This window comes from Podarcis melisellensis (genome assembly GCF_964234715.1).
Source record: "Podarcis melisellensis genome assembly, chromosome: 3".
NCBI classification, from domain to species: Eukaryota; Metazoa; Chordata; class Lepidosauria; order Squamata; family Lacertidae; genus Podarcis; species Podarcis melisellensis.
In genome coordinates, this window is record NC_138530.1 from 118,989,355 (window position 1) to 119,016,022 (window position 26,668).

At 43.0% G+C, this 26,668-nt stretch overlaps 1 protein-coding gene across 3 annotated transcripts in view; it reads right to left on the reverse strand.

The window, feature by feature from the left end:
- CYP39A1 (cytochrome P450 family 39 subfamily A member 1) overlaps positions 1–26,668 on the reverse strand; it is a 44,726-nt gene that overhangs the window by 8,357 nt on the left and 9,701 nt on the right. For all 3 annotated transcript variants that reach the window (XM_081906384.1, XM_081906383.1, XM_081906382.1), the window contains exons 2-7: positions 25,072–25,207; positions 19,073–19,247; positions 17,079–17,228; positions 14,564–14,657; positions 11,970–12,068; positions 1,325–1,415 (exon numbers count right to left, since the gene is read on the reverse strand). In XM_081906384.1, coding sequence (XP_081762510.1) covers positions 1,325–1,415; positions 11,970–12,068; positions 14,564–14,657; positions 17,079–17,228; positions 19,073–19,247; positions 25,072–25,207 — 745 coding nt within the window. The remainder of the gene's footprint in view (positions 1–1,324; positions 1,416–11,969; positions 12,069–14,563; positions 14,658–17,078; positions 17,229–19,072; positions 19,248–25,071; positions 25,208–26,668) is intronic.

Genomic DNA, 26,668 nt, shown 5'->3' on the forward strand with positions numbered 1-26,668 from the left:
ACTCTCCTCTCTGGCAACCCTACCATATCAAATGTCTAGCAAACGCCCTATAATCTTACTCAACAAGTGGGTTGTCAACTGCAGTAGAGAGTTGGGCCTTGCTTGCTTGCTTGCTTGCTAGGTGGATGCCTTTGGCAGACCAGCACTTAGTTCACTTGGAGCACTTGGTTCATAACAGGCACTCTTCTCCTTTTTTTACCCACTGTGGGTTTCACTCATTTGACATGACAAGGATTCAGGCATTTCAACTTGCAATAAATTAATTGATAAATTTGTGAGTTCCCCAAAATACAATGAGTTCATGACAAGAGTTTTTATCTTATCTCCTTGGCAGCTTCCCTCATGCTTGGCAGGAAAATCCCATTGTTCAAGATAGCAGAACAAGTCATTGGCCTATAGTGTTAGAAAGTACCGTATTTTTCTGTGTATAAGACTAGGGTTTTTTTTAACCAAAAAAAAAAAAAAGGTTTAAAATTGGAGCATGTCTTATACACAGGTAGTGCTGAGGGGTGTTTTCTTAATTGAGTCCCCCAAAATAGGGGGCGCCTTATACACGGGGGCATCTTATTCATGAAAAAATATGGTATATTCTTCACAGATGCTACTGTATACCACTCCCTACACTCTTCAGTCTAGAAGATATAATTTCTGGCACCTGTTACTTCTTGTAGCAGTAGGGACCTTTTATGTCTTAGTTTAGAGTTATGAATAGATTACAATATTCATAATTAATGCTGCCACGCACCCAAATAATTTTGTTTCTCTCTCTTTTCTTGCAATAAAAGAAAGCTTTGCTTTAGTCAGGTCTGGACCTACATTCTTGGGTTACACACAAACTATTCAGACCCATTCAAGGACAGTGCCTGGTTCATCTCTACCAAAAGTTCCCCCTCCTCTCAGGGTGTGTTTAAAGGGATACTTGGGTGACAGGCTGATACACAAGGTTTTCCAATAGACATGTATGTTTAATAATAGGCAGGATTTGACACTTCTTCACAAGCGTATTCTTCTGGCCAATTCCCATGTGATTTAAAAAAACCAAAACTAAGATATGTGTGTAGATTAATCCCAGTTGGAACATAAGTGTAGTTATACAAATGTCTACTTCAATATTAAGAGGTACCTGGGGCATATGTCTCAACACTAAAACAATAAGCATTTTGTGATCCTCAAATTGCATCCAATACCAATTCACTGCTTACTGCTATGTCTAAATTTGGTGAAATCCTTCAGATCAAAGCCTATGATAGATGCACATAGATGCAGATATGCAGACTGTTCCAATCAGTTCCGATGTCATAGTAAGGCATTTAGGCATATTTACCTGATTTTCTATAAACCGGTTCTAGTTCATCCATGACTTTTTTGTAAACAGAAGGTTGAGATAGAATAAATGCTAGTGTCCAGAATGAAACCTAAAGAGAGACCAGAGGAAATGGTCATAGAATGACCTGAGGAAATTACACATTAACCCATAGAATTTGTTGTCACTGTGAATGCTGGCAGACACTGCCTCAGATGTCTTTAAAGTGGGATTGGACAGATTCACATGGAATGGGTTTATCAATGGCTCCTAGTCTAAGTGGCTAACCTGCTATATTCAGAGGTAGCAAGTCTCTGAATATCAGCGGCTATAACCCTCATGTCCTTTTAGTGGGCTTTCAGGAGCATCTCATTGTACACGATGGGACTAAACAGCCAAGACTCCTCTTATTCTCTTCCTAATGATTAAACAGTATGTACATTTGTTTGTTTGTTTTTAAAGTTCTTTTTATTATTATTTTCCCCCATTCTTTATGATCACACTTTCATCTAGGGATGTCAAATAACTTACTAAAAAAATCATTCAGTTGAAAATCTAACAATAACATGCATCAAAATCATCCTCCTATTAGTTATACATAACAGTATATACTTTTGTCCCTACTCATTTATTCTATTTTTTTATTCCCCCCTTCCTCCCTCCCCTTTACCCCTCCCCCAAAAACTTGTTCTTTCTTCATATCTTTAACCATGTGCACAGATTATTCATTCTAATTTGGATGCTTGGCTTGGCTTCACCCCGTGCTATCCAGTTCCTATAACTTGTCCTTTTATCCAAAATCTTTTGACATTTGTTTTCCCATGTATCTTCCGTCATTACCTGTTCAAATATATCAGATTGTATATATTAAAAAACATAGTCATTCCATTTTTCCATTGTCCATTTATCATTTTCTTTCCATCCTAATACAATAACAAGCATACCAGCTAAGATCATAATTTTATACCAATCTTGCTCTTTTTTTCTATTTTACTTTTCTCCAGTATTCCTGAGATAAGCATTTCTCTATTGACTTCTATTTTAACATGAAATACATCAGAAATAACCTATATAATCTTTTGCCAATATTCCTTTACACTAATGCACTCCCATCACATATGAGCATATGCCCTAACTCTTGACCACAATGCCAACACTTAGGACTCAATCCTTTAACTATATATGCCAGTTGCACCGGGGTTCTATACCATTTCAATAGGGATTTCCTACTTAATTCTTTATATTTATCTTATTCTTTTTATTTTATCTGTACTCTTCATCATCTCTTGGACCGTATTCAAATGAAACAGCCCTTCCCGCTCCCATTTATTCTAAATTATCCTTATCATCCTTTCCTTACTTCTTATCATTAATTTATATACCATGCTTGCTATCCCTTTCTCTGTTAATTGTCTTGTGTTAAGTATTTCATCAATTACGCATCCTGACCTCATCATATCCTCTATTTTTTCCGTTTCTATTAATTTATATAGCCCTTGCACTTCCAACCAATATTGTTTTCCTACTTTCTCCAAAATGCTATTTTTTGTCCTTAACTTCCCGTCTTCATCTAACACATCTTTTAATTTATTAAATCCATGTTCTTCTAATTTCTTCCACCATCCAGGATCTGTATCACTCTTATCTATATATTTTAATGGAGCTCACTTTGAATATATAGGCATCCATTTCTTATTCCACTTCTTCCAAATTGCTGGAGCTATTTTCCTAGGTCCTGTCGTCTTCTTACATGCCATCTGTATATCTCTGATAAAGATCCCCTCTCTTCCTATTCCATTATTTATTTCATTCCCCATCCTAACCATTTGATCTTATCATTATAAACAATATCTATTAAATATTTCAATTGGAACGCTTCATAATAAAATTCTAAATTTGATATCCCCCATCCCATCTCCTCCTGAGGGGAGTAGTTTACTATATCTGGTGTTCTGGCAACAGTATGTATGTGATCTAGCCAAATGTAATTTTTATTAGACTCGACTGTTTTTGCTACAGTATCTGAAACCGGAATGTATGGGACCTAAAATCTGTGGGAGATCCGCAGTCAAACAATGCTCATAAGTACTGTATATGAAGGGGTTAAAGACCACAAAGTTCAAATTGCTAGAGTTGACTAACTGATCTCACATCCCCTCTGAGCGGTCTCATTAGGGAGGTGGTGGACTCTGCTTCCTTGCAGGTTTTTAAGCAGAGATTGGATGGCCACCTGCCATGGATACTTTAGAATCCTGAACTGCAAAGGGTTGGACTAGATGGCCCTTGGGGTACCTTCCAACTCTACAAGTCTATGATTCTATGACATGCCTCACCTCAGCTACTTGCTGTTTTTTCTTAAATATTAAATATACTTAATATCTCTTCTTAACAATACACAATCATAAAATTGCATAACTGTGGTTGGATTACATATTTAAACTTTGCTTCTAGTCCCAGAGCTCCTCTTTGGCTGGCTCCCCGTGTACAGCAGGAAGAGAAAGTGACTCTGGGATGCCCCTTCTCTCAAAGGGGCAGTCATTTGCTTTTCTACACAAGGAAGGGAAGATCATAGAATCATTGGGGGGGAGACTTGACACAGGGCTGCTGTTTTCAATGTGTGTTCAGATTAATGCCTAGCCTCTAAAACCTGTTAAGGCATTATGCGTAATATTCTTAAGGGTTTCGAGATGAAACGTTCATGTGTCATGTTACGATGGGATTCAGAATCTTTTGTTACTGAATCAATCTCTCCTGCAAATTTTGCCTTAGATGAAGGGGAGGAAGAACCCCAAAGGATAGTGCTTCCTTTATTTCCCGCTCTTAAGAATATGTTCTTGACAGCATCCTCAGATACCTATGGATTCTCCTCAAAAACTGCCGCCTAATCCAAAAATCCCACCTTAGTGAGACCCAGAGAAAGAAGTAGCATTCCCAGTGTTACGGCAAAAATCTGGGTGCGAGGCTGCTCTGCCACCCAGCTCATCGGACTCAGTCCGTGGGTCCCTGCGGAGGAAAATGAGCTCAGCCGGAGACAGGAGCAAACTGCAGAAGATCCAAGTTTATTGGCCAACAGGTTCAAGACGAGATTGAACAGTGAGAAAGGGGTGACATGAGTTTTTGAAACTTCCCTCCATGTCCCAGAATACAGTGCAAAACACGTCATGAATACATTAAAGAGAGGTTTGGTTACACAGATTACATCATGAATATATTAAAGGGAGGTTGGGTTACACAGATTAACATATGGAGGAGGGAGGGGGGAATATGCAGAGCTACACCGGATTAACATAAGGAGGAGGGAGGGGGGAATATGCAGAGCTGGAGATATGCACAGATAAACACTTCCTGGGGATGAGAAAACAATGGTCTCAAATATGCATAGTCTGGCACCTGACATTGCCTGGAGGAAAGGCTGATCAGAGCAAACTGGCACGTTGATTTTCTATGAATTTTATAGATTTTAGTCCCTTTTGACATTGACAATTGGAAATAAATTGATATATTGTAGCGAAGAAGAAGGTGAAGAAGACATGCCCCCCCCCTTCCGTAACAGTCCCCCATTCGGAGATAGATTTGCATTAAAGTTCTGTAAGAACTTGCAAATCTTTTCTCCGCACCCTAAATCTCGGTGAAGGTGGGGTGCCGTGTGAGTGGGAATAGGCCCTAATGGAAAAGGAGGTTGGTTGAGCAGGGCAACAAAGGAGGGAGCAACACGGACCAATACAATGTATGTTTATGTTATGTAGATATGCACTAAATAATAACTTTGTATCTACCGTACTAGATGTGTGGGTTTGTGCAAACCTGAAGGGGACTTGCAAATCATGCCTCTTAAGGCCATTTGCAAGTATAGTAGTGCAGATAGCTGGGTATAGGATATCGCATAAAGGAACACCTGTTGTATTTTGTTCAGTAGTGGTCTATGCTTTACATTTAGCAGGAAGGTCCACTATTGACTGGAAAAAAAAAATGCAGTTCGCTTTGCCCCCCGCCATTTTGTGTTCTCAGGTGTCAAGGTAGCTCTTCTGTGGTCTCACGTGTCACAGTAGTGGCAATCCCTGGTGAATCCACTTAGGGCTTTCATATTAGCCATGTTGCCTGGCACCCATCACAGCTGGCACAGGTTTGGACACGTCCTGAGGGAAATATCTTTACCTTGGCCTTTCTATGGGGTTTTATTTTAGAGGCTCTGGTCAACAGTCATGGGAAGTTGCTCACTTGCACTTAAAAGGACCAAAAGCTAATTGCAGCCTGGATACACATGCCCAATACACACTGGGTCCAATTTGAATTTATCTTGCCCCATGGTTCTTAACTCTTCAAACCAATCTGTTAAAAGAAAACCATTCTTAAAAGGGGCACTTGTCCAAATAAGTCAATTTAACTCTATAAGGGATCATTCCTGCTAAATCAAGGCATATACACCTTCCTGAAGCTTCTCCTTGGTAAAGTGAGTTTTAACACATTTTAAAATGGGTAGGGAAGGTTGGCAGTGTGCCAGGTGGGACAGCGAAATGTGGTTATCTAAACATTGAACTACACAATAGCCTGATCCATTTGAAAGCATAAAATGTATGAAAATCCTCCATTGGGGTATAAGGAATAAGACAGTATACATTAAACATAAGACAATTACACACACACACAAAAAAAAAAATTCTTTCCTTTGTGGAAATAACACTGTCAAACACATTTCAACATTCCTACATAATAACACATAATACACAACAAACTAATTAAATATCAGTTGAATATATGAGTCAAAAAATGTCCTTGCAATTCAACTCCTCCCCTCTTTGTCAGCCCCACTTCCCCTTTGAAAGAAATTTGTTGTTGCAGGTACTAAGTCTCGTGGTAGCGAAGCTTTTCATTGGATCTGTAGTAACACACTTGTAGAAGTGATATCCTGTAAGGACAGGGTGGACTTAAAAGACACAGTTAAATAATAATAAAACACACACACAAACACACACACACAATGACCTATGAGGAACCAAAATAAATAAATGCTAAGACACAGAATTTTAAGAGATCTGAAGTAACAATGAAAATAAAAGAGTGTTTCTTGATGTGACAACATCGGCTAGAGTGTTAATAGCAAAATACTGGAAAATGACTTAATGGCAATGTAACTTTGTGCAAGTACCTTGAACTAGCCAAAATGACAGAATTAATAAGAAATGCTCAGGCAAAAGGTAAACAAATACCATTCCACAAACAATGTTTGGTTATGCTTCAATTAATTTCATAGACATCATGAAAAAACGGATTAAATAAATGGAAACAGATTATTTATAACTTTAAAGTGTCAAAGACACAAAGGGATGGAAGTCACTAATACAGCAGGGATTTCACAGAACAGAAAGAAAGTTAATACAGCAGGGATTTCACAGAACAGAAAGAAAGTTGTTGTGGGAGAAAAAAGGGACAAACACTTTGTTATCGGGGTTCACATATCCTGTTAAAAGGGGAAATTATTTCATGTGAGAAGCCTGTCAGGAAATGCTGTTCCTAAAATGCACACAAACAAAGTCTGTGATTTAAATCCCATTGAGGGGTGGAATTCTTTGATATTTACCTGTGAAAAGAATTTGGCATGTTAAGATTTCAAACTTGGGACACATTAAGGGTGATTTCTCTCAATGGTTCGTGGAATTCTTTGATATTTACCTGTGAAAAGAATTTGGCATGTTAAGATTTCAAACTTGGGACACATTAAGGGTGATTTCTCTCAATGGTTCCAAGTTTTACATAAACCTCCTCCCCCCCCCCCACAGTTCCCCCTCCTTCCTCTCTCTCTCTCTCATTTCTTTTCCTATCCTTTTTTTTTTTTTTTTGCTGATCTAGTCTCTGTGCATGTGTGGAGTTCATGTCTCAGCAAACCTTTTATACTATTGAAATGTTGCATCTTTTGGCAAAATTAGAATTTGAATAAGGGAAGGGTAAGGAGTAGATTTTAAAAGAGGGTTAGATTTAAAACAAAAGAGAGAAACTCAGCAATTGAAGTATTCACCAACAAAGCTAGCAATTTCAGCCCAAGCAAAGCGACTGCTTCCTTTATGTACAGGAAAGGGCTAATATTCCTCTGGCCATTCGTGGAACAATGCCGCGCCCTTATATATGGGAAAAAATGGCCAGAGTCAGAATTCATAGGATTTTTTAAATTTTTTTTTTTTTTAAACATTCTAAGTTTTTCGGCCTTACCATTTGCAGACAAAAATTTTCCTGCCCCTTTATTTACAGGATTGGTCAAGGCCCATATGTATTGGTCTGATTTTCAAATAGTAGACAAAATGATAAACAAAATGATAAACACTGTAATCACTCAAATGCTTGGTATTACCAGTTGTGCTTCAAAACATCACAGCTTCACCTCTCACCTTTTTAAAACTAAAGAGCAAAGCTAGGCTGAATTTCAACTCCATCACCACACCAGAATTTAAGAATTACCCTGCAATGCTTGCAGACACATGTCCTTCCACACAGCCACAAATTGGGAGAGTTGAAAGGGACCCTGGGGTCATCTAGTCCAACCCTCCAAAATAAAGGGTTCACAGCCAGATTTCACAGCAAGATTGGTACTACACACACATACTTATGTACACAGGCACTACTGGGGAAGAGAGCACAATCAGTGCTCCTATCATGTACTAAGGAAGAGGAAAATAAAAAATTCCCAACTTATACAGAACCCTTTAGCAGATCTTGAGATTAGTTTGAGTTTACTTCCTTAGACGTGCAAGTTCCTTAGAGTGCAAGTTCCTAGACAAATGATCTTTAGAGAAAGATTGAAGTGAACATTTTCTTAGTTAAAACAGCCATAGATTTGATTTAAAGGGAATACAAAAGTGACAATTTTCCTGAATTTGCAGAGGAATACTGTAGACTCACGATCTGAAAAGTTGCGGCAAAGCAAGAGGTGGGGTAAACATTTGCACCCTTCATTCTCATCTTGTCTTATTTAGGACTGATAAGGTCCAGCATAGCTTCCTTAAATTTAAAATTTTGAAGCAAGCTTGCAGTTTAAACTATGCGCGCTTAAGAAAGGCAGTCTGTCAGAGACAGAAGGAACAGACAACACACATAACAGACAACATGCAAACACACATATTCTCATATATGTATTAACACACAACACACATAACAGACAACATGTAAACATATATACTCTCATCCTTTAGTTGGTTATTGCAAGGAGTTGGGCTGCTTCCTTTAGCTTCATTAAGTGAAATTAGTAGGAAGGTCCCACATGGTTTTAAGAGCCTCCTTGCCTCTTCAAACACCACCAGTTAACCAGCCGGCCAACGCAATTCGGGCTTGGCGGGGGCGGTGCTGGCGGGCCAGATTTCAGAACAGAGGTCCTCTAATTTTTGTTTCAATAATAATTTGTGGCCAGGAATCGACTTCCAATACGTGATGACAAATTGTAGAGGAGAGTCAGGGTCCTTCCGGGACTGAGATGGCTTTCTAGAAGCCTTCCTCCCAGAGTGAGCCCGCTCGTGTTTGGAAGCCTGGGTACCCATTTTATGTTTCACGCGTGTCTAAGTGGAAAGGAAGAGAGGGAGAGGTCGGTAAGGATTGGTATATCTACGAGATTGGTAGACCTAATACAGGGAATTAAAGTGAGCAGGAATTTATAGTAAAGAGGGTTTCAAGTCGCTTGGCAACTTTAGTAGGGTTTTTTAAAGAGCTCTAGCTATCCGGTATATTTCCTTCCTATTTTCCTTTTCTCAATATCCTGGGGTCCTTCTTCCACTCTGCCTGATCCCGCCCAATCCTCCCTGGGCTATCCCTCCTGGCAACCTCCTACCTATCGTTAGACTTCTCAGGAAAGGGGCCCTACTGGACGCCCGCGCCGTGCGGTGCCAGATCGGGTGATCCCTGGATAGGGTTCTGGGTCGAAAATCCCCCTTGCTTTCGGAAGCGGGCTCACAATAAGTGGCTCCGACCGATGCGGCTGGGATTAGGATAGAAAGCAAGACCACTTCCTGCCCCCTATGAAAGGACGCTCGGGAAGATCGGAAAAAGAGCTCTAACCCCTTGCTTTCAACTGAGATACCCATTGCGGGGAGTCGTCTGTCTTTCAAGACGGGTCTCTCCGTCTTACTTCTCGGGCTCTCAATTGGTGCGGCTGGCCAGAGAATTATAGAGAAAGAGATAGAGCTCAGAACCCCCCTTTTGGGTCGAGCAGCAGTCCACGGTCTCTCTCACCAATTGGACCAAGAGACAGGCGAGAAGGAGCGATAGAGAGGAGGGCAGAGAATTCAGTTGCCAGGAGATTTCCACCCCTTTCCCACCAGTGCACTGGGTTTTTCCTTTTCCTTATACTCACGTGTTTTCCATGATGATCCCGGGATTGATGAGTAAGCCGGCTGGATCCCTCTTTGCTCCCCGGCTGAACTCCTGGGGCTTTCGATTACCGCCCGGAAGATGGCCGGGGGTCCAAAGGATCTTCCCAGGCAAAATGGCCTGGTGCCGGCTGAAGATTTCGGGGCCCCCGGTCAGCAACGCGGGAGAACCGCATGCCCCACATTGGGCAGCCAACTGTTACGGCAAAAATCTGGGTGCGAGGCTGCTCTGCCACCCAGCTCATCGGACTCAGTCCGTGGGTCCCTGCGGAGGAAAATGAGCTCAGCCGGAGACAGGAGCAAACTGCAGAAGATCCAAGTTTATTGGCCAACAGGTTCAAGACGAGATTGAACAGTGAGAAAGGGGTGACATGAGTTTTTGAAACTTCCCTCCATGTCCCAGAATACAGTGCAAAACACGTCATGAATACATTAAAGAGAGGTTTGGTTACACAGATTACATCATGAATATATTAAAGGGAGGTTGGGTTACACAGATTAACATATGGAGGAGGGAGGGGGGAATATGCAGAGCTACACCGGATTAACATAAGGAGGAGGGAGGGGGGAATATGCAGAGCTGGAGATATGCACAGATAAACACTTCCTGGGGATGAGAAAACAATGGTCTCAAATATGCATAGTCTGGCACCTGACATTGCCTGGAGGAAAGGCTGATCAGAGCAAACTGGCACGTTGATTTTCTATGAATTTTATAGATTTTAGTCCCTTTTGACATTGACAATTGGAAATAAATTGATATATTGTAGCGAAGAAGAAGGTGAAGAAGACATGCCCCCCCCCTTCCGTAACACCAGAATGCCTGCCTCACATACAAAAGCAGAGTGCTGTCCCTTGAATTGAGGATGGCAGTATCAGGTTCATGATTTGTGAGGCCCTGTGCACAGCCCATTTTTGTGGGGCGGGGCTGAATGTGCCTTTGCACTGTGGTCACCCCTCCCCAAACAATTTTTGCTGTAAGCCAGGCAGAGGGGGAAGATTATTATAATAATGAGGCCTCTGAATTAGGTGGAAGCTCCTCCTCATGTGCCCAGTCCCTGACACTCTTCTTTCCATCTGGGTCCCATGATAACTGCCCAGGCAAGTCCTTCCCTCCAGAAAGGGAGAGAGGAGTTAAAATCATAACCAACTGGATTTGAAAGTGGGTGGGCCCTTCCAACTCCACCCTGGGCTCTTTGTCTGCAGAGCAAGAAAAAGTTACACCAGTCTCTGCTTGCATCAGACCCCAACTTAGAAGGTTGCTTAATACCTTTCTTTCTATAAGGATAAGAGACTTACTCTTTTAAAAAATGTGACCTCAGGGTCTGGGGCCCCGGTTGCTGGCATGGGCCCTGGTGCAATTATTCTGATTTCCTGGTGTTCAAACAAATCACCTTATCAGTCACATGCCTGACTTCACTCACTGGCTCACATCAACACAGGAGCAGCTAGCCCAGGTCATTTGAAAGAAAATACATAGAAATTGCACATTGTTTCATAACTTTCTTCCTGGAAGGGCTAGAGACTTACCGTATATTTCGCCCCATAAGGCGCACCTAGTTTTTTTGGGGGGAAATAAAGAAAAAAAAATATTTCCCCCCCAGGTGTGAGGCTGGGGCGGGGGGAGCCCTCCTGCGGCTTGCGCAGAGCTACCCGAAGCCCCGACGCGACTGCTCAGCACGACGGGGCTTCGGGATAAGAGGCAGCTCTGCGCAAGCTGGGGGAGGGCTCCCGTGGCTTGCGCAGAGCTACCCGAAGCCCCGACGCGACTGCTCACCGCCCCGGGCTTCAGGATAAGAGGCAGCTCTGTGCAAGTCGGGGGAGCCCTCCCGCGGCTTGCGCAGAGCTACCCAAAGCCCCGGTGCGACTGCTCAGCACGATGGGCCTTCGGGATAAGAGGCAGCTCTGCGCAAGCCGAGGGAGCCCTCCCGCGGCTTGCGCAGAGCTACCCAAAGCCCTGGCACGACTGCTCAGCGCACCGGGCTTTGGGATAAGAGGCAGCACTGCGCAAGCCGGGGGAGCCCGGGGGGGACTCCCGCGGGCTCCCAAGGCTTGGGGATAGCTTCCTGAAGCCTGGAGAGCGAGAGGGGTCAGTGTGCACCGACGCCTCTCGCTCTCCAGGCTTCAGCGAAAGCCTGCATTCGCCCCATAGGACGCACACACATTTCCCCTTCGTTTTAGGAGGGGGAAAAGTGCGTCCTATAGGGCGAAAAATACGGTACTTTTCTAAGAAACTGAAGGCTCAGAAAATTGCCTGCCAGTGGCTCCTTGATTCACTTTACTCACTGAAGGAAGCATACTTTCTGTCTCATACTTACAGGAATTGCATTAGCTTGAGATGCCCAAAGGAGTAAGAGGCCATAATTAGCACTGAAGGTCTTTCCTTGCAAAGTGTCTAGGACATGTTGCCAAAGTGTCTGTTAAAATCAGAAGAACACAGACCAAATAAAAATAGCATACACTAATGGGGTAACAAGTCATTCTCACAGAGCAGCCATATTTTACTTTGTACCCAAGCTATTTCTATAACAAGCTGACTTACACCGGCCACTGGCTATCGAGTGCTTTTTATTTTAAATTTTGTAGAATTGTAGAATCATGGAGTTGGAAGGGACCCTGAGAATCATCTAGTCCAACTCCCTGCAATGTAGCAATATGCAGCTGTCCCATACAGGGATCGAACCTGTTATCATGGTGCACCATGCTCTAACCAATTTACATGAAATTTTAATGACAATCTTTCCTCCTTGTGAAGGAGGCTATTTTAATGCCTCTTTTGCTGGGAAGGTGAGAGAAATTTCATGGGGCAGGGGATGAGTAGGAACATGTGTGTGTGGCTGTTTCCCCATACACTGCAAGTTTTACTATGGAAGAGGTGGCCCTGCCTTCTCTTGCAGAGGTGTGAGGCTCTGCACAGGCACAAGCTTTCTTCCTTACACCATTTTCTGGAATGCCCAAGTGACCACACTTCCTTCAGGTACAGATGGTGGGGAAAGATACAAAAGTGTCAAATCTGTTGCCTCAGGCTAGCTGGTATTTCCCCGTCCTCTGCTCGTCACCAGTTTCATTTGGATTTTAATGTGAGCCCTGCCTGATCCACACTTTAAGAAACAATAACCAAGCCAAAACACAGTTAACCTTCAAATTTTGTAAAAATTCTCTGAATTGTGTGACACAGTTCTCCAGTTAAATAATGTGTACAGAAATGTGTATATTAAGGGAAGGGGTGCATAAAAATGCATATATTAGTGAAAATAACATATAAAATATTATTGTACTAAAATGCATTGACTATTATTATTATGGCTCTCTTGGGGGGAAATGTTTAGAGTGGGCAAAATCGCATGCATGTATGTATTTGAACAAATTTGCACTAAAAGCTTGGCTGTTTTCCATGAGGACTTTTTTCCTTAAGCAAAATGATTCGGAACTGAACTGATTCGGAACTGATTCAGAAACTGACCTATTCTTTCATCCCTAACTGCAACCTAGGTGAGAGAGATAGGCACTGATGGTCAGACCACAAAGAAGCCCAAGCACAAGAGTTATTTTTTTATGATTCCATGCTTCTAAATATTTGTTAAATGGAAATAGGCACATTTTACATCTTCAAGATGACAGCAGGGAAGAAATGTGTACACCCCACACGCCCTTGTTTATTGTCATTGTATGTTTTATTGCTGCTAGCTGCTTTTAATTGCCAGACAGAGTACCACACTTTTCCGTCTATAGGATGCCCCCATGTATCCGACGCCCCCTATTTTGGGGTGCTATAATTTAAGAAAATGGGGGGAGATGGCTATATTACCAGAGTTGCTGAGCTTTTTCGGGGGGGAGGATTGCCTACAGTTGCTGAGTCTTTGGGGGGGGGATTGCTTTTGGGAAGGATTGTGCAGAGTTTGCAAGTTGCCTTGCAGGCTGCTGACAATAGGAAGAGCAGGATTATACCTTCAGAAGTAAGGCCTGCCTTTGAGATCACAAGGGTGCTTTCATCCTGATGTCAGTGCTCTGAGTTCCAACTGGCATCACCTCAGCTGTTGCTTTTCATATATAACCACAGCTGGGGAGCTTTGTGGGTTACAGATAGCAGGGTCAGGCTCCTAGCTAGTTTAGCTATGCATGGTATATGCTTCTTTTACATATAGCCACAGTGTTATTTAGTTGCCCAACTAATAGTAACTTGGGGAGTTACTAGTTGTAGGTTGCCTAATTATCAGCTTGTCTGATGTCCAAGTCGTGGTGACTGCTTCCCATTAGGACTGGTGGGGCAGAGGCAAGGAAGATAACATCAGATGGACCCCTTGCTCCTACATCAGATAGCTGTTTAAGTGAAACTTCTGGAACCCTAAAACATTGGTACAATTGCTAATAACACATGTTCATATCTCTTCTATAGGTATACTTAGAAGGAAATCCCACTGTGCTCAAGCTTAGTCTTACACACACACACACACACACACACACACACAGGAGTATAGCATTCACCAACTTATTTTTTACAGGCTATTATAGATAAACTCACAGAAGAGCCAGTAGAAAAAAAGGAAAAAAAAAGCACCCCTGTTGCCAACTTGTAGTCTAGGAAGACGCCTCAGCTTGTAGATGACAGGTGGCCCATAGGACTGCCGCCCCCCTTACAGCCTGTTAGGCAATGAGGAGGGATTCTGTTGGACTCCAGCTGGAGGAGCACAGGCTCTTTTTCCCTCTCTGGAGTCAAAGCAACGCCTCACTCCCACTCTGTGACATTTCTCAAAAGTCCTCCCATTCCCCAGTCTCCTCACTTCAATCCCAGCCCTCCCAAAACTGCCAAAAATTTTGCCAAAAGGTTTGACACTTCATTGACTTGTGCAGCACCTGGCTTAGTATTTTATAAATAATAATATTAACATTAAAAGCCTTATGGAAGGTTTACCTTAGAACTGTCATCTGAAGGATTAGTTTCCTCTGCATGCAAGACAACTTTTTCAAAACTTTTTAGGAGCCACTTCTTTGATTTAGACCATTTTCTAGGAAGCAAAAAGGAAAACAAACCCTTATGAAATATATATGATTATTTGTACTCAGGAAATAATTCTAAACAATTTTCCCATAATTTTTTGAACTTTCAAGTAATGCTCAGTTGCAGAAGTTCAGCAGATCGCAGTGGAAGGTGCTTGCCCTGCTTTTGAGCAATAAGGCTCAGCTCTGTTCTTTCCAGGCTCATCCCACACTTTAAAGCCCCATGTCCATATTTTTGGCTCAGGAGCCTTTCCAGGCAAAACCTGCTCTTCAAAGTTCAATTGGAGCAAATGGCAACCGGTGGAAAACCCAAATTGACATTTGCTCAGATTAAGCACTAAACACCGCACTAAACAGTGCGGTTTTGTGGGGAAAGCTCTGGGGCAAAAAATCCAACACTCAGGCTTGGAGCTTTAAAGTGTGGACCTTTGCCTGGAAAGAGCAGGGCAAAAGGTGAGTGTGGATGAGCCCTTGAGCAACCAAATCTGCTCACAGTTTAAGGCACCACATTAAGGTGCTGCTTTCTGTTTATTCTGGCTAGGAAGAATGGTTCTTCTCCTAACTGGCTGGCATAAACAGAGCGTTTTGCCAGAAGAAAGAGTGGTGATGTCCTGTCAGTGAATATAAGGAATAAAACTCTAGTGGGACAAACTCAGAGGGTAGTCTCTCAATTTTAATTTTTATGTGGTTTTAATGTATATAGATACTGTTGTTGTAAACCACTTAAATGTTTTTATGATATGTCAAGGAAAAAGAAATACACCTCTCCCCCCACTACTTTCTTTCTTTCCCACTGGGGTTTTCCCTTTCCTCACAATAATTAATGGAGCCATTACACCCCACAGGAGGAGAAAGAAAGATGCTCCCAGTTCATGCTGGTCAGTAAGATTGAAAGGACCTGCCATGCTGGCCTTCATGAACAGGGTGCATTGAAAAAGAAGGAATAGTACTTACCACTGCCCCTTTTGTCACTACTGAAGAATTGCCAGCAGAATCAGGGAAGGCTTTCTGCTTGAGGCAGAACCACTTCTAATCCCAACTCTGATCACAGGGCAAGTACTTTCACTTTTATGAGAAGCCCTGCAGGATTTCTCAGAAGAGCCTTATGAAGTGTAGGTGGGTGCCCACAAGGCAAGATGCAGTGATAACAGCAAGAACCTTTATTGAACTACATAACTGGGAAACAGGGGCAAAGAAACTGCTTATATACATTCCTGAAAGCCTGGGCCACTCCCACTCTCAATGTGATTGGATGTCTAAACTTCCAAACTGCGAATCGTGACTCAGAGTTCAAGGGCCAATGGCACAAATCCTGAAATGTTCTGTGATTGGACATCATGTATCAAATCAGAATACAGGAGCTCAGAATCCTTAGTCCAGACTCAAGCTCAGGCAAACACAGACCACTAAATATATAACACCTTACAAGAAGGGGGAAGATCCAATAAGGGCTTGCTGCAGGCCAGGATCTAAAGGATTTCTTAGGCATACAAAAGCACTTCTAAATACATGGTGAGCTACTGCAGACTGGCTCACAGCTAACTCCCAGAAAAGAAAGAGCCATCTTTGGAACATCCTTCCACTCTGCTCAGGCAGTTTGTCAACTCATGATGCAGTTAAGGCTAACCAGGATTTCCCTTACTATCTATCTCTATTTTCATTGAGGTGAGGATTAAATGACCACAATTATTTTTTGAAAAAAGTTTAGCATCTGTTTCCAGGTAGCCAAAACTGCACTTGGCCTAAATTTGCTCCCATTCAAGCAGGTTCCATAGAAGGGCCATGAGGCAAGCTCGCCTTGAGCGGCAGAAGCCCACCAGGCAGTGCCCCGTGGAGTCCTGCCACCTCTGAAGAAGCGGCACCCAGAGCAGCTATGGTTTCTGCAAAGATCTCACATAGCACATGGGAACTTGTGAGATTTCGGCGAGATCTCGCCAGAAGCCAGCACAACTGCTGGTGCTTTGTGAGTGCCGCTTTGCAATGCGGGTAAGGCAGGCTTCAGCAGTGGCGGGGGAGAGGAGCGTAATCAGAGGTGGGGCAGCAAGGTGGCACATTTACGTTTCTCCTCCGGCGGTAAAACAGGATGCACTGCCCCTGTTCCATAACGTCACACTAAGCTGACTCTGTGCTCACACCTCTTCACAGAATGCAGAGTCCCCTCTTTGTTGTAGTGTAAATCTAGCAAATCAAAAGTGAACTTTGCGCATACTAGTTAGGCTCCCCAACTAGCTACTGCAAGAAGTCTTGGATCCAATGTCTACAGGAGTATGCCAGTTGGAGGGAAAACATGCCATCATATACGGTACGTTGTCTATGGATTACACCTATAATATTGTATTCATAAGCAACAGGAATCTGAGGACAGTCTAAGCTAGAACATGAATTTCTGGATAAATTTATATTGCCAAACAGAAACACTACTCCCTTACTTCAAAAAATATTTTGGAAGTTGGGTAGCATATTCAAAATCATCATCAAAGTTCTGATAGTGCTCCTCAAACTCCTTGACATTATCCCTGGTGGTCAAAAATATGTCTTTTCCAAACAGGGTGTTCACTGTTGATGGGAACATGATGTGCCTGCAATGGGAGAAAAGGTATAGTTGTGGACTGAAGGAAAATAATGTTAGAATCCACTTGGAATGGTCAGCTGTTGGCTATACTGGTTTCATACAACTAAAGTAAAAATAGTAAAGTGCTTTCGAACTGCTAGGTTGGCAGGCGCTGGGACCGAACGACGGGAGCGCACCCCGCCGTGGGGATTCGAACCGCCGACCACGCGATCGGCAAGTCCTAGGCGCTGAGGTTTCACCCACAGCGCCACCTGCGTCCCAATGCAGCTAGTATAGCACTGGGTAAATGTGATCCCACAGTGAAGATCCCGTAAGGAGTCTCGCTGCGGCATTCTGCACCCGCTGGAGTTTCTGGATCAGTTTCAAGGGCAGCCCCACATAGAGTGAGTTACAATAATCAAGCCTGGAGGTGACCATCACATAGATCACAGTGGTGAGGTCAAGGTGTGAGAGGTAAGGGACCAACTGCTTAGCTCAGCGGAGATGAAAAAATGCTGCCTTTGTTGTAGCTGTAACCTGTGCCTCCCTAAAAAGGAAGGTGTCGAAAATTACACCCAAACTCTTGTCGGAAGGTGCTGGCACTAGTTGTGCCCCTGCAAGGGATGGGAGTTGGCCCCACAACCCCATATCGTCTCGACCCAGTCAAAGGACCTCTGTCTTCGAAGGATTTACCTTTACCAAGCTCCCACGTAACCATCCAGCCACAGCTTCCAGACATCTGATCAGTGTGTCTGGGGCTGAGTCAGGGTGGCCGTCCATCAACAGATAAAGCTGGGTGTCATCAGGTTATGTCATTCTAATACAGTGGTACCTCGGGTTAAGTACTTAAGTCGTTCCAGAGGTCCGTACTTAACCTGAAACTGTTCTTAACCTGAAGCACCACTTTAGCTAATGGGGCCTCCTGCTGCCGCCGCGCCGCCAAAACACGATTTCTGTTCTCATCCTGAAGCAAAGTTCTTAACCTGAAGCACTATTTCTGGGTTAGTGGAGTGTGTAACCTGAAGTGTATGTAACCTGAAGCGTATGTAACCCGAGGTACCACTGTAATGTTAGAATCCAATTCTCCCAAACCAAAATTCCGGACAAGCTGGGCAAGGGGGCGATATAGATGTTAAAAATTATTGGGGAGAGAATTGCACCCTGCAGTACTCCAAACACAAAGGAGTAGCGTGACGACAACTCCCTCCCCCCCCAGTGCCACCCTCTGTCCCCGACCAGAGAGAAATGAGTGCAGCCATTGAAGGACTGCGCCCTGATTCCCCTCGTAGGTGAGGTGGTGGTCTAGATGTTTGTGGCCAACCATGTGAAAGGCTGCTGACAGATCTAAAAGAATCAACAGCCCTGACCCGCCTCAATCCAGCGGCCTACGGAAGTCATCTGTTATGGCGACCAGAGTCGTCTCAGTCCCATGACCAGAGCAAAAACCAGACTGGAATGGATCCAAAGCCGATTCAAAGTCAAATTGTTCCAATGTACAAGTATGTATTATGTTTTGATCCCTGTATGGCCAGCTGCATATTCCTGCATTGCAAGCTGTTGAACGGGATGCTCCTTGGGGTCCCTTCCAGCTCTATTCAATGATTCTATGAAATTAGCCTCAAATCACACTCCCATGCTATTACATACTAAGGAGATGCTACTGTTGGCTTCACAAGAATATCCTATCCAATAGTAAAATGGGTTTATGACAACTCCACCAGTGCCCTACCCTTCTGCTCTCTCTTGTAGTGTTTAAACTATATTTTATTTTCTTCTAAACTACAACATTTATGGCTTATTCTAGATATTAATTTTATTTAATGAAAAGAATGGAGGCCTGTGCCATTCTGGCTGGTTTGCAAAATCACCTACCTTACAAGATCTCTGAGCTCCTCAGTTCCCTCGTGACCCAAGTCCTCCATGTGTTTCTGAAGTTCCTGACAGAGACTCCTAGGCATATGCTGCAGATTAGATGTACTCAGTCTTCCCTTCATCATGATATATATCCTGCTCCTATTCTTGTAAAATATTTCTTCAGGAATTGAAGCTTCAAAATCCAAGTGGGAAAAATAACATCAGTCAGAATAAGCTGTAAAGTTTTACTTAAAATGCCCTAGAATCTGTGCAGGCATCATGAACAGTTTTGTTTCTATATTTCATGTTGTGTTGTCTTTCAAAATAGGCAATTCTTTCTGATTAGACATAAAAAATATGTAGATACAGAATCTTGACATAATGTGCCCTGGTAAAGTTGGGTGCTTCCTTGTCTTCACTAAATATGTCTTCATTATAGTGTGAATAAGCAACTGAGAATTTCTTAATGGCATATATAGGAATGGCAGACTCCTCCGAGTCTGATGCCATGGCACTCCCACACTGTTTCTTCCATCTAAATTTCATGCCCCCCCAGTGGAAAAATACAGGTACCTGTATGTCACGGAAGTGTACATGGAAGTGCATATTGCTGTAGTTTGCATATTAATCTGTGTTCTAGAACCAGTAAAGTTAATAGGATCAGAATTCATTGTTGTGGAGTGTGTGTTAAGTCCACAAACAATAAGTAATTAATGGCATGTTCAGCATGCTTCCTTTACATTGGGGTGGGGAAGATAGTGATCAGTTGATAGGTGGGGGTTAAATCCTGCTTTCTGCAGGGTTAGGCGATATGTGGGAGTTAGGTAAGTAGTTCCCAGTGAGTTAGTTAGTTCCCAGTAGTGATGTATGGAAGTGAGAGCTGGGCTAATAATAATAATAATAATAATAATAATAATAATAATTCTATTTATACCCCACATTTCCTGGTTTCAAAACCGGGCTCAGGGCGGCTAACAGCAAATATAAAACATTGATTAAAATACGACTTTAAAACAGCATAAAATACAACATAAAATACAGCATCAATATCAATAAAATTCAAAAATTCAGGAGTCATTTTTTTTGGGGGGGGGACCCGGTCAGTAGACATCAAATGATCACCAGGGTTAACTGGCCAAGTTGGTCCTACAAGGGCCAGCAAGGAGACCAGGGAAGAATTTAAATGTGGTGTCCCAGAAAGGGTTTCTTCATAAAAGAGGAAAGGGAAAAGGGAATAGAGGTTCAGGCTAATTCAAATTGAAGGCCAGGTGGAATAGCTCTGTCTTACAGGCCCTGCAGAAGGAACTCAAGTCCTGCAGGGCCCTAGTCTCGTGGGACAGAGCATTCCACCAAGTCGGAGCCGTCACTGAAAAAGTGACGGAGGATAGTCTGGCTTCCTTAGGGCCCGGGACCTTTAAGCTATTATTATTCATGGACCTTAGGGTCCTCTGCGGAATGTACCAGGAGAGGCAGTCCCGTAAGTACAAGGGTCCGAGGCTGCATAGGGCTTTAAAGGTTAAAACCAGCACCTTAAACTATACTCCACTGGGAGCCAGTGCAGCTGGTAAAGCACTGGGTGAATATACTCCCATGGCAAGGACCCTGTGAGGAGCCTCGCTGCAGCATTCTGCACCTGCTGGAGTTTCTGGGACAGTTTCAAGGGCAGCCCCGCGTAGAGCGAATTACAGTAGTTAAGCCTGGAGGTGACCGTCGCATGGATCATGTCACATGCATAAAGAAGGCTGATCGCCGAAGAATTGATGCTTTTGAATTCTGGTGCTGGAGGAGACTCTTGAGAGTTCCATGAACTGCAAGAAGATCAAACCTCTCCATTCTGAAGGAAATCAGCCCTGAGTGCTCACTGGAAGGACAGATCCTGAAGCTGAGGCTCCAATACTTTGGCCACCTCATGAGAAAAGAAGACTCCCTGGAAATGACCACTCCCCACACGCCTTTTGTGTGGTTGTGTGCAGCCCCCGGAACCCAGTGAGGCTCCCGGTAGTATGGGCTGGCTTCACCCTCCCCAGACTGGATACCTGGAGATCTCTGCCTACCTCAGCCAATCGCCCAATCCTGCCTGGGGAGGCATTGCCAGGGGATCGACCAGGTAGGGGGAGGGACCGCCCTGCCCACACAACGGAAAGTGAATCTTATACCTGCGAAGGGTCAGTTGGCTCTAGAGCTTCTCCCATCCTGCCCTCCCTCAGTTAAGCCTTCTTTTGCAGGTTAACCTCTTCTCCACAGGTATGTGGGTCACTGTTGAAGGGCCAGAAAGGAATTTTCCTGCATTGGCAGGTTTTGCCTTCCCCATAGCTAAAATGCCACAACTTTGGTGGTTTCAGGCCTTGGGTAGAATCCTTTAGTCTATCTTCCTAAACCGGGGGGGGGGGGGCGTGAAGTGGCAGTGATCCCAGGGTTCCCCATTAAAGGGGTCTTGAGGAGAGGCATTAGCCATACGCCAAGAGGTTGTCATTGCTTTCCCCTGTGAAGGCGGCAAAACAGGGGGCAGGCTCTCTGCTTGGACATATGTTTTCCAGAGCCAGCCCAATCCCCACACATTCTGGATAACCCTGAAGTCTCCCAGATCCCCGGCTGGGGACTGAGAAGGATAAATGGCCAATGCCTGAGCCAAGGTCTCCCTACATCTAAAACTTAATAAAGTTGTGGCCAATTTTAACCCCATAGCACATTTCTTGAGTCATTATTCCACTCAGGGGTCGCCTGGGGTTGGGGGGACTCCGCCTGTCAATACGAAGATCCTGATGTTGGGCAAGATAGAGGGCACAAGGAGAAGGGGACGACAGAGGATGAGATGGTTGGACAGTGTTCTCCCACAAAACTGTGGGAGAAAGTGGAAGACATTAGCCTGGTGTGCTCTGGTCCATGGGGTCACAAAGAGTTGGACATGACTAAATGACTAAACAACAACAACAAATTTAGTGGAAACAAGCTGCAGTGGAATGGAAGCAGTGCTGATGCTTATGAACACAGACGAGAATGAAAATTGTTGCCTTCTTACCTGTATAATGCCTGTATTACTGGAACTGTCTTTAGTAAGGCTAACAACATCTCTGAGGGAGGATAACTTTGAAGTGAAAAACATGAGTGTGTTACGTAAATTTGGTTTCCCTATAGAATACTGTAATTGGATTAAAATGATTTATAAAAACCCAATGGAAGAATTTTGAATTTGATTAGTTTAAATCGAGGAACGAGACAAGGATGTCCTCTTTCTCCATTATTATTTAATCTGTGCCTGGAACCATTAACAAGAGCAATAATTCAGGATGAGCATATCAAGGGTGTAAAACACAACAAAGATAATTACAAAATTGTATTATTTGTGGATGATATCCTTTTATTTATTACAAAACCAGAAGATACAATTCCAAAAATTATGGAGAAAACAAAAACCTTTGGCAGAATATCGGGATATTCTATAAATTGGACAAAATCAGAGATTTTACCAATTGGGCCAAGGGCTACATTGTATAGAAACCATCAATTTCGGATGTGCAAAGACTTTATTAAATATTTGGGTATAATGATTTCATTGGATATAGACCAAATTGTAAAATTAAATTTGAATCAAATTATAAATGAGATTTTTAAAATATATATTGAAAGGTGGGGACCTCTAAACCTTTCCCTTTGGGGAAAGGTTCATGTCCTCAAAATGCATGTTGTTCCAAAGCTTTTATACATTCTCAGAGGATTACCAATACATATTCCCAAATTTTACTTCCAAAAAATAAATCAGCTATTTAGATCGTGCCTGTGGGGTACAAAGCCACCAAAAATATTACTACATAAAATGCAACTTCCAACTAAGGAAGGTGGCTTTGGTCTCCCAAATCTGGAACTATATCACCAAGCCTACCTGCTGAGTAAGACTAATGATTGGAGAGCTAGCAGGAATCCCAATTGGGCTACTCTTGAATATAGTTTCTTTGAACCTCTTGTAGGGTGGACTAAACTGGGCTGCAATTTTATGAAATGTCCTATTATCCTGCAGACTATTAAAGCACCTATAAAAATTTGGTTGAATATAAATAAAAATAGTAAGGATGACCCCTATCAGCATGAGAAATTAACAATATGGGCCAACCCAAAATTAAAAATTGGAAATCAAGTAATAATTTGGCAAAATTGGATGAAAAAAGGTATTTTGACATTGAATCGATTAATTGATGAAAATTACAAATTTGTGGAATATAAGAAAAGGATCTAGGAGTCTTGAAAAGGATCTAGGAGTCTTGGTTGACCACAAACTTGACATGAGCCAACCGTGTGACGCGGCAGCTAAAAAAGCCAATGCAATTCTGGGCTGCATCAATAGAAGTATAGCATCTAGATCAAGGGAAGTAATAGTGCCTCTATATTCTGCTCTGGTCAGACCTCACCTGGAGTACTGTGTCCAGTTCTGGGCACCACAGTTCAAGAAACAAACTGACAAACTGGAACGTGTCCAGAGGAGGGCAACCAAAATGGTCAAAGGCCTGGAAACGATGCCTTATGAGGAACAGCTAAGGGAGCTGGGCATGTTTAGCCTGGAGAAGAAGAGGTTAAGGGGTGATATGATAGCCATGTTCAAATATATAAAAGGATGTCACATAGAGGAGGGAGAGAGGTTGTTTTCTGCTGCTCCAGAGAGGCGGACACGGAGCAATGGATCCAAACTACAAGAAAGAAGATTCCACCTAAACATTAGGAAGAACTTCCTGACAGTAAGAGCTGTTCAACAGTGGAATTTGCTGCCAAGGAGTGTGGTGGAGTCTCCTTCTTTGGAGGTCTTTAAGCAGAGACTTGACAACCATATGTCAGGAGTGCTCTGATGGTGTTTCCTGTTTGGCAGGGGGTTGGACTCGATGGCCCTTGTGGTCTCTTCCAACTCTATGATTCTATGATTCTAAGACCTTGCAAGTAAAGTATGGATTAACCAGTGAAACACAATGGCAATACATCCAATTGAAACATATGTTGAAAAGGCAGTTTGGTCCTGATGCTATAGCAGCATCGGAAACACCCATGCTGCTACAAGATTTAATTTCAGCAACAAAAACAAAGAATTCTGCACTTGCACTATATAAAACCCTACTCAACAGAAAGAAATATGATTTAGAATATGATAGACAAAAATGGAGTGAAGAGTTAGGGGTACAGATAACAAATGATAAATGGGAGTCAAGTATAAAATCAACAGAAATAGCCTCTATGGATTAAGTTATTCAGCAGAAAATAATATTCAGAGTCCCCTGGACTCCAGCAAAACTTTACCAGAAGAAAATAACAAATGCAGACAACTGCTGGAGATGTGGAAGTAAAAATGCGAACTTAGTACATATGATGATTAACTGCCGGGTGATAAGATCATTTTGGTGTGAGGTGAGGATATATATAGTAAGAGTAATAAAAAGAAATTGTTATTTAGGGAATTTGAATTTAATTCTAAATTATATAGCGGAAACGTGGGAGATTACAAGGGGTCAAAAAAATGGATGTATCGTACCATATTAGAAGCAAAAAACTTGTCTTGATGAATTGGAAGAGCTGCAAAAAGATTCCATTGAGCACATGGATTGACAATATGGACAGACTAGCTACATACAAACAAATTGCATGTGGACACAAATTAAGAATGGATAAATATGAAGAAATCTGGAAGGAATATTTAAGCGTTAAGGCGGACAGTGGTGGGAAGTAGGGGGAGGAGAGGTGGGGAAATACTGTTAAAAAGGTGTAATCATAGGTATGTCAGTGTACCCAAATCTGAATTGTTAAATTGTGTTATTAGTGTTATTGTGGCTTTTGTTGTATGTGTTTTTGTGGTTGCTGTTTATATTGAAAAAATGATTAAATATATTTTTTAAAAAATGAGTGTGTGTGTGAGAGTCAAAACTGGAGTCCCCAAAGCTACATTAAAGTAAAAAGATATTCCACTTCACATGTTTCAACCCTTTATCAACTAAAATAGAAAGAAATCATTCCCCTACTGAAATTAAATATCATTTACCTACCTGTACGCTGGACAGACTGTTGCACTGCCTGCTCAAAATCCACATCTTTAGATATACAAAATGCTTGAAAACCTTCTTCATCAGTTACAAATGTGTATCGTTTTCCCAGCATATACACTGTGAATACTGGTCCATACTGAAAAATATAGTGTTAAAAAAGTTAAGTAGTTTTTATTTTTATATATATATATATATATATATATATATATATATATATATATATATGCTTTCGTAGATTTTCACGGGTACAGGAATGCAGGTTTTGGTGTCCTCGGGTGTCTTCCCGTGTAAAAGTTGGGGTGTCTAGGCGACGTTTCGACGAGGTCTCACTCGTCATCTTCAGGCTGGTGCTTTCGGCTTCTTGTTACTGGAGCAGAGCAGGATCTCAGTGTTTGAGTTCCTATAAATACTGTTGAGGGGGTGTGGTGTATAGCCTCCAATGTTCTGGGCAGAGAGGAAGTTCCCAGGCTAGTGTGCCTTTTCTTCTTTTGTTCCTTAATTACTTGAGGGATATCTTGAGTGATTTCACTCAAGAAATCACTCAAGATATCCCTCAAGTAATTAAGGAACAAAAGAAGAAAAGGCACACTAGCCTGGGAACTTCCTCTCTGCCCAGAACATTGGAGGCTATACACCACACCCCCTCAACAGTATTTATAGGAACTCAAACACTGAGATCCTGCTCTGTTCCAGTAACAAGAAGCCGAAAGCACCAGCCTGAAGATGACGAGTGAGACCTCGTCGAAACGTCGCCTAGACACCCCAACTTTTACACGGGAAGACACCCGAGGACACCAAAACCTGCATATATATATATATATATATATATATATATATATATATATATATATATATATATAAATAAAACAAACTGCAGGAAGAATAGACTATGCAATGCCACTACCGAGTTTCAGGAGGAGGTGGGGTTGCGGGCTCCCGATCCCGCCCACGCTTCCGCGGGGCTGGAGTCAGCCTCGCGGGATGATGTAGGGATTCCCCGGTATCCCCGCGCGCCAGCCAATCGGCTGGCGGCAGGGGCGTGCCTTCTACAGGCCATTTAGGTCAGGGCAGCCCTGGGCTCGCCCCTTTTCTCTGCAGCAGCCGACACGTTTTGGATCCTGCTCGCATCTCAGCGTTTTTTTTTTCGGATCCAACTCTTGGTGTTTGGCTGGTCGTTTCCTGCAAACCTTCCTTCGCGCAGTTACCTTGCGCAGCGGCTTGTCCGCTGGCGTCAGCTTGAGCCGCGACTTCCTTGCTTCCACTCAGCAGTTGATACATCCGTCTCTTCGGCGCTTCCGTCTTCTCGGCTACGGGAGCTCCCCATCGTTGCGACCTTGCGCGGCTGCCGGTCGAGCCGCGGATCTAGTGCTGCCTTTAACGCTGCCCTCTTGCTGCCCGTAGCGGCCCGACCATACAGCGGGCAGCTTCGCTCCAGAATCTCGCCGGTGGATCTTCGTTTAGCGAGCCGCTGCAGCGCTCGCTGGAGGTTTCTTCTTGGGATCGGGGTAACGCGGGCGGAGCGTGGGGGAGGAGTGGTGATTCTAGCGGCATTGGCGGTACGTTCTCCCGTCCGTTTTTCTTTCTCTTCTTCGCTTTT